The 11,675-nt window shown below is 38.5% G+C and overlaps 1 protein-coding gene across 1 annotated transcript; it reads right to left on the reverse strand.

The window, feature by feature from the left end:
- Nucleotides 1-3,374: 3,374 nt before the first annotated feature.
- LOC140233413 (MTOR-associated protein MEAK7-like) lies at nt 3,375-10,147 on the reverse strand. Its single transcript, XM_072313519.1, has 8 exons — nt 9,947-10,147; nt 9,137-9,364; nt 8,134-8,266; nt 7,160-7,281; nt 6,261-6,609; nt 5,483-5,601; nt 4,270-4,452; nt 3,375-3,575 (listed from the first exon to the last, which is right to left on the reverse strand). The coding sequence occupies exons 1-8, from the start codon at nt 10,145-10,147 to the stop codon at nt 3,408-3,410; spliced, it is 1,503 nt and encodes a 500-aa protein (XP_072169620.1). The 3' UTR covers nt 3,375-3,407.
- Nucleotides 10,148-11,675: the final 1,528 nt, after the last annotated feature.

The raw sequence follows: 11,675 nt of genomic DNA on the forward strand, positions 1-11,675 counted from the left end.
CATAATCGGGGAAAAAAAGAAATGTGCTTCAAAGCATTGTCCACATGACAAATTTGAAAATAAATGGAATGGAAAATCAGTTTTGAAATTGAATTTCCAACTCATGATACAGTCAGAGCACAAATACCAAAATTCATTTTTCTAAATACAGTCTGTCAAACTTCTCATTTGCAATGATTCTATTTCTTGGGGGGGGGGGGGAATTTACATAACGAGTACACATCTTATACAGTATAATTATATGAATATATATTTGTATTTGAAAATGCGTCCAAAATACTGCGCAAGCATTGGCAGCTTCTCTGAGGTACATATATATGCAAAATGACTGCATGAAAAGAATTGAAACCTAACTATCAATGCATGTATTTTGGAGTTTTGTTCCAGGACATATAAATATGTGAATCATTGAATCAATATCTGCTCCTTCAGTTCTGTTGCAGTACTTCACTAATTTGAAATTATCAGCTATCTTTGAGTGAGCAAAGTTTTGCCAACAATAGTTTTTCTCATCAATCCAAACTGGTGTTCTTTTGACCTGGTTGGGGGCGGGGAAAAATATAGCACTTACTTGCATCATTTCACACTGGAGGAGCGAATTCCAGTACACGTTTGCATTTAATCTTTCTCATGATGTGTGCAAGACGGAAAGAGGTCCATCATAGTTTACATCATGTCCACAACATCAATTACAATGGATGTACATAACATCTGCATGCACCCAGTAATACTACTAGTATTTTTTTTTTCAATAAAACATTCTAGCAAATACAATACAAATATATATTTTTGTGTCCTAAGTTTGTCTGTATTTTATACCAGAGCCTGTCCAATGTGTGCTTTTATTAACAATGCTCTGTTTTCCAGACTATTGCACTAATTTAATGGTGTCCAATAATAGAGCACAATTTGCCCTATTTCCAAGTGTGCATGTGTGGAAGTGATCAACTTGTCAACCATCACTTTGATTTCTTAACTTTTCTTAACTCTCAAAGCTGTGTGACTATGCACATACAGAACAGGACATATTTTGCTACATTTGCTAGCATCAAGCAGCTAATGATTTGCATCGCTGAACAGTGAACTGCATAAACTGCTGATGGAGGCTTAAATTACATGTGTTTGACTGTTAAATGGAGACCAAGTTATAACTAAATGTCACTGTTTTTTACAGTAAACTGTTGTGGATACATTAAAAAACAAAAACACATATATACCAAAGGCACAGAGAGAGCTGCTACAAGCAGAACATTTAAGTATGTGAACTGTGCTCCTTTAAGTCATCAAACAGACATTCGTTTTAAGTATTGTTAAACCCAAAATTGCATAATTAAACGAGATGAAATACAGAAATTTGCCACAATCAAGAGATTGTAAGTTGTCATGACAAAGGTGAAAACATTGCACTGTAAACAAACTTGGGCACGTTAGTAGACAAAGGGCAAGAATAATAAAGCAGTATACGTAACATTTCAATAATATCCGCTTAAATTATACCATTTCATGATAAGGCACAATTGTCATGAATCAGTGTACACTGCAATGAAAACAGATATCACATGCAGAGACACTTAGCATTTGTTGCTGTTGCTGCTGTTCACATGCACACATTTTATGTGGAATGCATACAGAATATAATCAAAATATCAAAATTTTGACAAGATCAGCAAAATAGCGTGGAGGAAAAATACTTCTTTCTGTCCCTTCTCAGTCCAATCTTCCAGAAATGGTAGGCTGACACAAATATCATACAATAAATATGCCTCCAGCACCATTAGATTGTGGAGTGGAGACATTACAGAAATATACACGCATCAAATAAGTATGGACACCTTAGATTTTGCACCAACATATATCATCTTCTATTTGCATCTTGTAACATTCTTAAAGTGGATTAGTTTCTACTTCCTGACGATAGTCTAATAAAAGTAATGCTATAGTATCTGGTAGATAGAAAGTTTCCTCTATATCCAATCAGAATGATGACCCCAACACCTAGCATCAAGGATGATGCTTTGGAGTGACCACGGTCATAGCACAAAGTACTTCAAATCCTGACCTCTGCAATCCTAAAACTCAATAAATGTTATTCTGCTGTAGTATACACAGTACTTCCACATCAGTTTAGGCTGCACTAGCCACATTACATTTTGTGAGATGATAAAGCTATGAGCCCTCATAATGATACACTGGCCCTTGTACTGTCCTACGAAGAGATATATCTTCTACTCGTAATCTACTCTTTGCAGCTAGTACTTTCAAAATATGATATATCTAATACTATCATGGCATTTGTGTAACTAAATTCTTCTTCATATACCAATTTAAACTGCAGCTATGACATTCGTAATTAAACTGGAGTTTCTATAAGCTACATTCCATTAATTTTGGCCACATCGCTAAGTTTTCCTTTCCTCTTGAATGGTTGTTCAGGACAGGGTATAGTGAGGTACCCGCACCTCGCCAAGAGCCCTAATATCATCACCCTGCGTAAAATTGCTACAAGCCTACTGAACAAGAATATACGCACGGGACAGTGTTAAGTACACTTGAAACTTTGCAGGGTTACCACAACCAAGTAAAACTGAGGTGAAAACCTGCCAGTTTTTCTTTAAAATCTTAACTTTTTAGGAATAGTCATCTCTTGTTATAGTATCACCATGGTCACCTGCACACATCTTTTACATGCTTTGTCTATGGGAGCCCGGGTGGCAAGGTGCGGGCCCCTTCCTTAGCACACAACTATTCCACATCGTTCACATTGACGACGATAGCTGCAAATTTCCGGTATCGATCACTGAACTTGTGGTTCCATTGGAATCTTCAGCATTTTTCCCGTATGTGAGTGGGATTTCACAGAATTTCAGTGACGTAGTGTGATTTAAACATGCATAAACATTAACTATAACGAGGTGCGGGTCACTCAAGTATACATTTTACATCATTCCATGATGGTTCTGACAACACTCATGTTTGTTCATTCATTTGTTTGTTCGTTCATTAATTAATCAATTAATTCATTCATTTATTCTTTCCCATTTAAAAAAGGTAACAACATTTACAAAATTCAAGATACAATTGTTATGCTACAATGTATATGTTGAACCCTATCAGTGGATGGCTAGTATTTGTTAACATGGACACAACACTTCACTACGATATCATTTCAGACCTGCAAATCCACTGTGTTCGTTACCATTTCTTTAAATAGTAAATGATGCATTCACATTTCTAAGCCTCTGTCATAGCTTGTGAGTTTAACAAACTCTCAATTTTGTCAGTCTGTCACTCTCCCTTCTTCACACTCTCACTCTCCCGCTCATTCATGCACAGACACAGACACACACATGCACAGACACACACACACACACACACTTTCTCTCTATCTATCCATCTCTATCATCAGTCTATGACAGAGGAGGGAGATGATGAACCTCTGGTATATCTGCTGTGGCGTCGTCCTCCACTTCCCTCAGACCCTCGCTCTTCCTCTCCTTCCCAACCAGATCAAGGAGTGCCTTGGCCTCCGGGTCCTTGTCCAGGATGCTCTTGGGGCCTCCTTCCTCCTCATCATCCTGAAAACAAACAGTTGGTTTGTTTACTTGCTTTTTATATTTTTTAAAGGATTATATTGAACAAATAATATGGAGTTACAATGGCCTGAAGTACAAGCCACTATGAATTTGTTCATCTTGTGCAGTCGGCAAGCAGAAAACATAAAATATGGGACATTATAATGGTAGGATGAACGGCACGATTGTGGGTGATCCAACAAAAAATATCACAAGCTAACAAATACTGGACCTTGAAAGGATACTCCTCTTTCTTTACAAGGCATGTTCCACGTGGGAAATCTCTAATTCAGTCTAAACCCAATTCAGTTTCATTGATGTACTGACAATGAGTGACTGTAAAGAAGCATCTCACGGCTATATGAACTACCAGATAGATTTATCTAAGTAGCACATTTAGTCACACATATTATATGTATGTCTTTGACAACCAGGAAAACATATTTCCTTTCCAATGAAGACATTAGCCAGCCCAACAAGATATAAATTCAGAAACGCAGCAGAATATTTACTGGTCAGAGTTCATGACTGCGGACTGGATGACTGGATCACCTAAGACTAACATGGGACATCACTACTACCTTCCACTGCATTCAAAAGCTAGTTTGACTCATTAAAATAAGCAAATTGCACATGCTGCTACTTCGTAACTCCCAATGTTAAGGCACGAGTATTCTTCCTCAACAAAAATGCATACTTCTGCTTTCTTTTTTGGGACAGGTCCCACAGCCCAGGCTTCCAGACAGTCAATGACAAAGTCCTCTGATCCAGACAGTCTTGGACTCTCGTACGTGGTGCACGTTGGTCTGGCTCTGCTGTGCCCCTTGCCGAAATCCTGGTCTAGCCAGAGTCCAAAGTATTCAAACTGTCCTCCCATTCCCTGTGAACCAAAATTTTGTGGCAAAAGGTTTATTATTTCACTCTAAAATATTCTGGTGAACTGTTACATGAAAGAATACTCATACAAGGTCAAAAGACTCATCAGAAATTTGCCCTTCTTTTAGAAGCAGAAGATCATGTGAGATGAAAACTTTAATGACATAATGATGACTGCACATGATCTGAATTATGAATTGAAGTGAACATGACAGAAGACACAACAAATGAAAGTAAGACTGTCGTTATGAGTGCTCAGAACTCCACTTCAACTCAATATAATTAACTCTTTTTTACTTTAGAGTAAAATATTGACATTAGTCATTTATATATTTGGCAGCTCTTGTACCATTACGCATTCCAGCAATTGGAATAGTACTTTTGTACTAGAATAGCAGTTTCCACAAAGAGATCTAGCAAAGACGGAAATGAATTGCTCTTACAAGGAGTATTGTGATCTTAATTGCTCACTCATACATGAACTGTTTCTAAATGTAAAATAACATAATCATCCATGGGGACAGAGATGATTAATCAGACTATGAGAGATGCCATAATCAGATCATGTTCTTTTTTAAAGAAATATTGACGAAATACAATAATAGGAGCTTTGACATCACATGGTACCACATCTCTGAGCAAGATATTGCAGTGAATATGCAATCTTTACACATTGAGCATGAACTACGAGAAAATAGCACAGGGGCATATATATGTATTGACATATTAAGTTGAATGAATGGATGGATGGATGGATGGATGGATGGATGGATGGATGGCTGGATGAATGGATGGATGAATGAATGAATGAATGAATGAATGAATGACTGAATGAATGAATGAATGAATGAATGAATGAATGAATGAATGAATGAATAAATAAATAAATGAGTGGTTGAGTGTATGACTTTATGGGTGAATCAGTGAATGGGTGAATGAGTGCATGAGTGAGTGAATGAAAGAATGAATCAACGAGCAAATGAGTGACAATGAATGAATGCATGAAACTGACAGATAATCACAACTTCACTTACCAGGCCATTTGGCATGGTCTGCTGATCAATGTTGAGATACATGTAGTGGTCATTGTGACCAGTCGTCTCATAGATGCCAAGGTCAGGGGTCAATGTGAACAGGAAGCAGTGCGTGTCACCTGACATGGGAAGAACATGACATCACCACATTTCCAAGTCAATACTAGACAAGTCAGAGCACTTGGACATGGCATCCTTTCAATCTAGAATAACATGAGTCTACAATAATTGTGTGGACAGAAGCAATTATTTGAATTTACACTTTGACAGGGAGGTTCCAACTACATTTTTCTTTGGCCATTACTGATAGAACATTGCAAATTCATAATCTTTTTGATATGACTTTCACTAAATGTAAGAATTCCTTGGTTATATATTCTACTTTGACTTTCAATTTTGATGTTTTGGAGATTTTGATTCCTCTTGGTGTGGAAAATATGATCCGCTATTCATTTCTGAATGTTCACTTTATTACAGAGTACTATTACCACATTTATATCCATCCCATGTAGGCTGTAGATACAATGTAAAGTCTTCACCAACGGCATTTTGATGGCCATTTTTGTTGAACCCAACATATATTCCATTAAGAAACATGTTTACGTATTCTTTATGTATCTTTCTTTTTACCAACAGACCAATCTGCAAATACAGGCAAAGACAGAAACCCATAGCTTACAAGGAGCAAATTAAATGTACTACGTTATGAAAGCTATGGGATTTTATCATTATGTTGCAGAGAACTGGGTAAGGCAAGAATCACAAGATGACAGCATACCGACAAAGTTTGGTCCCAGGCGCCAGCTCTCGGAGGCAAACCCACCAAAGGTCCTACCCTCCGTGTCCCTGACGAGGATGATGGAAGGCCCCTTGCCCTGGATGTGGGACAGGAGCGTGGAGAAGCTTGAGCCATGGACAGAGGAGGAGTAGAGGAACCTCCACTCGCGGCGCAGCTCATGGGGCAGGTGATAGTTGAGCGTCAGGAGGGTGGGCAGGTCCAGCAGGGACGTGACCTTTGACTTCACGGCCCCGCCACAGAGGGGCAAGGTGGGCACGTGGTGCAGGACGTCATCGATGACGGTGTCGGCAGTGTCATCGTAGGATTCTGCTGAGGCTGTACTAGTGCCCTGGAAAGAGAGGTTATGTGACTAAGTTGTACTATCAAAGCAAATGAACGGAAATCAGCTTGATTTGCAAGACTTGACAACTCAGAATCATAATGCACCACCTCATAATTTCAATATAAGGCAAATGGTGGTTGGGCCTGAGTGATATAAATGGGTAATGTGAATATATTGCCTGTGCCATAAATTACTGCTAACATCACAGCTGAGAGCACAAAATGGTACATCTTGTGGAAATAAAAACAAAAAACAAAAAACAAATCACACAATGTATAACACTTATCCCCTAAAATGTAACTTTTGCCCAAACAAAATGGCTATGAGGTTTTTGTGTTTGTTTGCATGCTTTGATTGATTGATTGATTGATTGATTGATTGATTGATTGATTGATTGATTGATTGATTGATTGATTGATTGATTGATTGATTGATTGATTGATTGATTGATTGATTGATTGATTGATTGATTGATTGATTGATTGATTGATTGATTGATTGATTGATTGATTGATTCCAGTACAGAGTGGTGGAAGGGGGAGGAGGTACTGCTTACCCTGGTAAGTGTTTTTCCTGGGTGAAAACAGACTTGGAAGAGATCTGTGAGGAGTGAGTAGAAGACAACTGTTTTCTCCAACCACGACTGCACCAGAGACTCATCCAAGACACCATCATCATCTTGTTACAGAGAAGAGACAAACAGAAAATGTTAAAAACTGGGTGCATACTCAGTTAACCCGTTGAAGACAGGTCCTGAGTATGCTTGGGCAGGTGTCTATGGGAAATGTGTATTATAACAAAATCAGCCTGTCCTCAATGGGCTAAGGTAGATGAATAAACATGAAGAGGAAAAGCTTTATGTAATGAAGGGGTCAAGATCAAAATAGTTTTGTTTTTTTTTGTTTTTTTCATTAGAGGCACTACCTCATTACATCACTGTTACACAAATAGAGTTTCCTCTGTATAAATATTCTGTCTACCAATTTATGGACACCAACAAATCACGCATACTTCAAGCACATATAATGTGAACTCATATATCTTAAGTGCAAAATTTAAGTGTCGGAAACCTCGCATGATATTCATTATACAATCCCCCCCCCCCCCCCCCCCCCCCGCCAATCGGCATTCATACAATTTTAAAAACAAATACCAAGAAATACTGAACATGCACACACACACATCCCCCAACATGGACATGAAGCATTGCTGCATTGTATTCAGGCAAGCATCACGAATATACAAAAACTAAATTGAAAATTGACTTGATATCCCTATACAAAGTACAAAATGTTCATGTGACATACACATAAATGAAGCACCAAAGACTTTTAAGACTTTTTGACAAACCTTTTGCACTACAAAATCTGAATCTACACACTGGGGCTGCTATGAGAATGTTTATTACTTTCATACACTTCCACATATACATGGAATGACACATTCCTTCATTTCACTCAAAGAACAACATACTATGCTGAAAAGGAGGAGGATTCAAGCCCCCTAATATCATTTTGATTTGTATCTTACCTCCTTCCATGCTATGCAGGGTGTATCTAACAAATCTCTTGACAGAATCGGCATCTGAAGTCACCTGCCAGCCCCCCATTTTGTCTGATGCTCGTAACGCCTTCTCGTAGGAACGCAGGATGTCACCAACAAACTACAAGATGAAGGTGTTTAAAGCGGTTTAATAGCTTGTATAAGTGTTGTTGTCATGGTCACAGTCAAAAATTCCATCTCATTTAAAGATTAGAAGGAAATGCCATACAAAAATCTTTAACTTTTTGCCTTCATATTACACACCATGATATTCAGAGAATTTAATTAAAACTTGTGGTCACATACAATAGATATTTCCTTTAAGGAAAGTTATCTATTTCTCAATTAGGTGAATTTCTTCTTTGTATGGAAAGTTCCAGTTTAATTGGTGAAAACATACTAGAGTTGAGATGTACAATATGCAAAGTTTGCATTTCTAGCACTGGCTAGGGCACTCAGATACAAGGCTTCATGGTATGGTTGGGAATGCAGCCAACACAAGCATCCATCCCTACAGATGAATGGCTTTGGGGAACTTTTTTCAAAAAGATGACACAAATTATTCAGAATCAGCAACTGAAGCCAGTAATATCAATTTATAACAGACTTCCACTGGAAAACCAATAAGAGAAAATTATCTTGGCAATATCAGCTGCACGGCATTGGTAGCTCTTAATGTGTGATATAACAGCAAAGATCTATACTCATGGGGATTTTCTCTCCGATTGTGACACAACATTTGCTCCTGTGACAATTGTTCTGGTCTTAGTTTCTCCAGGAACTTATGGTTAGGGTCAGGGTTGTGATGGGTTTTAGGTTTAGTTTGATGAGAGGATTAGGATTGGGGTTAGGGTTGTGTTTGTAGGTAGCATGCTTACAGCATGCATATAGTTATGATTTCATGAGAGCAATCGTCGCAGGAGCAAATGTCATGGAACCCTCTCCGATACATGACGCATTTGAAGACATCAACAGTTTATTGGTAACATACCTCGGCTAGATTTGCCTTGGATATTCTGTCAGCATTCTCTGCTGCTAGGCAACAGACCATGTGACTTATCTCCTCCATGGTTCCCTTAAGGAGCTTAGCCATGACCACGACAAACGCTTCGTGGGATATGGACGCCAGAGACGACTTGCTGAAAGCGCCTTGAAAGAGCCACATCTGATTGAAGAGACGGGATACCGTCGTCCCCGGTAGCCTGTCGCCAAGGTACTCCTGTTGTGAGAAAAAGAGTTGATTGTTTCACCCAAGGAAACAAATTTCGTTAAAAATCTGAAAAGCGCTCAGGGAACGCACACCTTCACCAAGTAGCTAATTTCTACCATGTTGTGATTTTCCCCCCTATATTACAGTCCTACATTCATATTATCATGCATTATGAGATTCCTTAATCATTAACAACATACCCTTAATCATTAACAACATACCCTCACTGCTGGCCGGCTGTTGGTGCCTTCGCAATATTTTCTGGTCAACAGCGCAATGGTTCTGAGGGTTGCAAAAGCAAGTGGCAAGGAATGCCTATGGATCCAGCCAGTGATCCAGATAACTATCACAATTTGATCATCTATTTGTTGTATCATTATCAACTAGTCCTGAAAATTTCATCCAAAACTGTTCAAAGCTCTTTGAGTTATTTTGCAAACAGACCGACAAACAAACAAACCACAGCCGGCAAAGAATAATATAACCTCCTTTGGCAGAGGTACCTTGATAACTACGTAGGTGTGTACTGTCAAATGATGTCACAAGCACTTTGAATTAAAGTAATCAGTAATATAAAGGGGCAAGATTTACCTGCATTTGGGACTCGGTGAATGCTGATGCAGTACCAGTTGAGTTATTTTTGCTACTCCCTCCCTTCTGTTGGGAGATACTGTCAAAAACGGCCTGTAGCTCATCTTGTTCCTCGGCCGAAAAGAGAGAGCGGTAGCTCTGGTATTCTCCATGCAGCCCGCATGCTGCCTCAGTCTTTGAAGAACTTTCAGATTGGCCCATCGCTGATTCGTACAACCCTTGATAAGAAGTACTGGTACCTAAAGATAAAAGAGCATTGATGATTTCTTCACATTGGTCAGTGAATTTATTGCCAAATTTATTGCAAAACAAATTACTTTTTTTCCTAATCTTTTTCTTCTGTTGTCACTCTATTTGGTGGACAGTCGTATAATCTTGATAATGAGAAGGCTTTAAAGGCATTGATGTATTTGTGGTCTTCATTCAAATAAGAGATGATACACACCAAAACTGAGAGAGTGCTATGACCTATTATTACAATGTAGTGATGATGGGATTACTTCTTTTCTTCCCCCTCTCCCCTCCCCCTTTTGTTTGTTTGTTTTTATTGTACTTTTCCAAGGTCCAATTTTAAAACTGTATGTGATAATTTAGTAACTGTTGTATTTCTGGAATATACTTCTGATGACATTATCAAGGGAGAACATTTGGTTTGCATAACCATGGTTGAAGTCCAGCTGCTTATTGTAAGTCTCCATGAAAACAAAATAAAAGAAAGAAAACAGAGAACAAGTTAATGCAGGGCTTGCTCATTAAACCACACTACTGAAACTCAGTGCTAAATAAAACTTACATTCTACTGTAATGTTACCTCACAAACTTTTCCAATCACTTGTGTCTATGCGCTTCCACATACATCTTTTTTTTTAATGCACATCTCTATTTGCATCTTTTTGCATCTAAATCATTGATTACTCACTGAAAATCACTGCAATCTGCAATGAAACTAGAGAAGCACTCTGAGAGCGCAGATATCTCCACCAGCAGCATATTTCCACCAATACTCTTGTTCTTCCATAGAGATCAGTGATTTCCACCCATATGTATGCATGCGGAAAATCGTGTGATATCCCAATATAAAAGAGAAGCCTTTTGTTATGTCATCAACCCTCAGCTGCACGGCGCGTCTCGCCCTAGCAGAAACTAGAGCGCGCACTTTAGTGCACATATGAAAACCTCAAAAATGTGCACCTTGAACCTCCAAGTTTAATGACCCTACATGCCAAAATATCGAAAATCCTTCATAAAATCCATAAAAATTGCTGGATCACCACCAAAATTCAATCACTTCACATTTGTTCCTTGTGTCATTCTCAACCTTTCCTGCAAGTTTCATCCAAATCCACTCACAGCTTTTTGAGTTATTTTGCATATGGACAAACCAACACAACATGAATGAAAACATAACCTTCTCCCTTGGCGGAGGTAAAAGAACTTAAATCAAATGGTAAAAATTGTGCTGACCAACATACCTGGTACTGTAAAGTAACATCAGTATCGCTAATGGGGCATCATCAGAAATTAAACTTGTAGAGTAATTATACACTGTAGAATGTACTCTGAACAAGGGAAGTAGACTTGCTTAAACATTGACTTAGTGCCGTCTTTACTTGTTTTGAACAGACACAGAAACCCTGTCACCATAAAAAAATTGACTACGCTACTACGACACGTCAATGCCTAGCCCTCAGAAAAGTCGCTTAGAGTTCTAACTTCTACATAAGTATTC

This window comes from Diadema setosum, chromosome 9 (genome assembly GCF_964275005.1).
Source record: "Diadema setosum chromosome 9, eeDiaSeto1, whole genome shotgun sequence".
In the NCBI taxonomy this organism is placed as follows: Eukaryota; Metazoa; Echinodermata; class Echinoidea; order Diadematoida; family Diadematidae; genus Diadema; species Diadema setosum.

Coding starts and splice junctions, on each gene's coding strand:
- LOC140233413 (XM_072313519.1), bottom strand. CDS start 10,147: ATGGGCCAATCTGAAAGTTCTTCAAAGACTGAGGCAGCATGCGGGCTG. Junction 9,365..9,946: donor TCACCGAGTCCCAAATGCAG/GTAAATCTTGCC, acceptor TTCTCACAACAG/GAGTACCTTGGCGACAGGCT. Junction 8,267..9,136: donor CCAAGGCAAATCTAGCCGAG/GTATGTTACCAA, acceptor TTCATCTTGTAG/TTTGTTGGTGACATCCTGCG.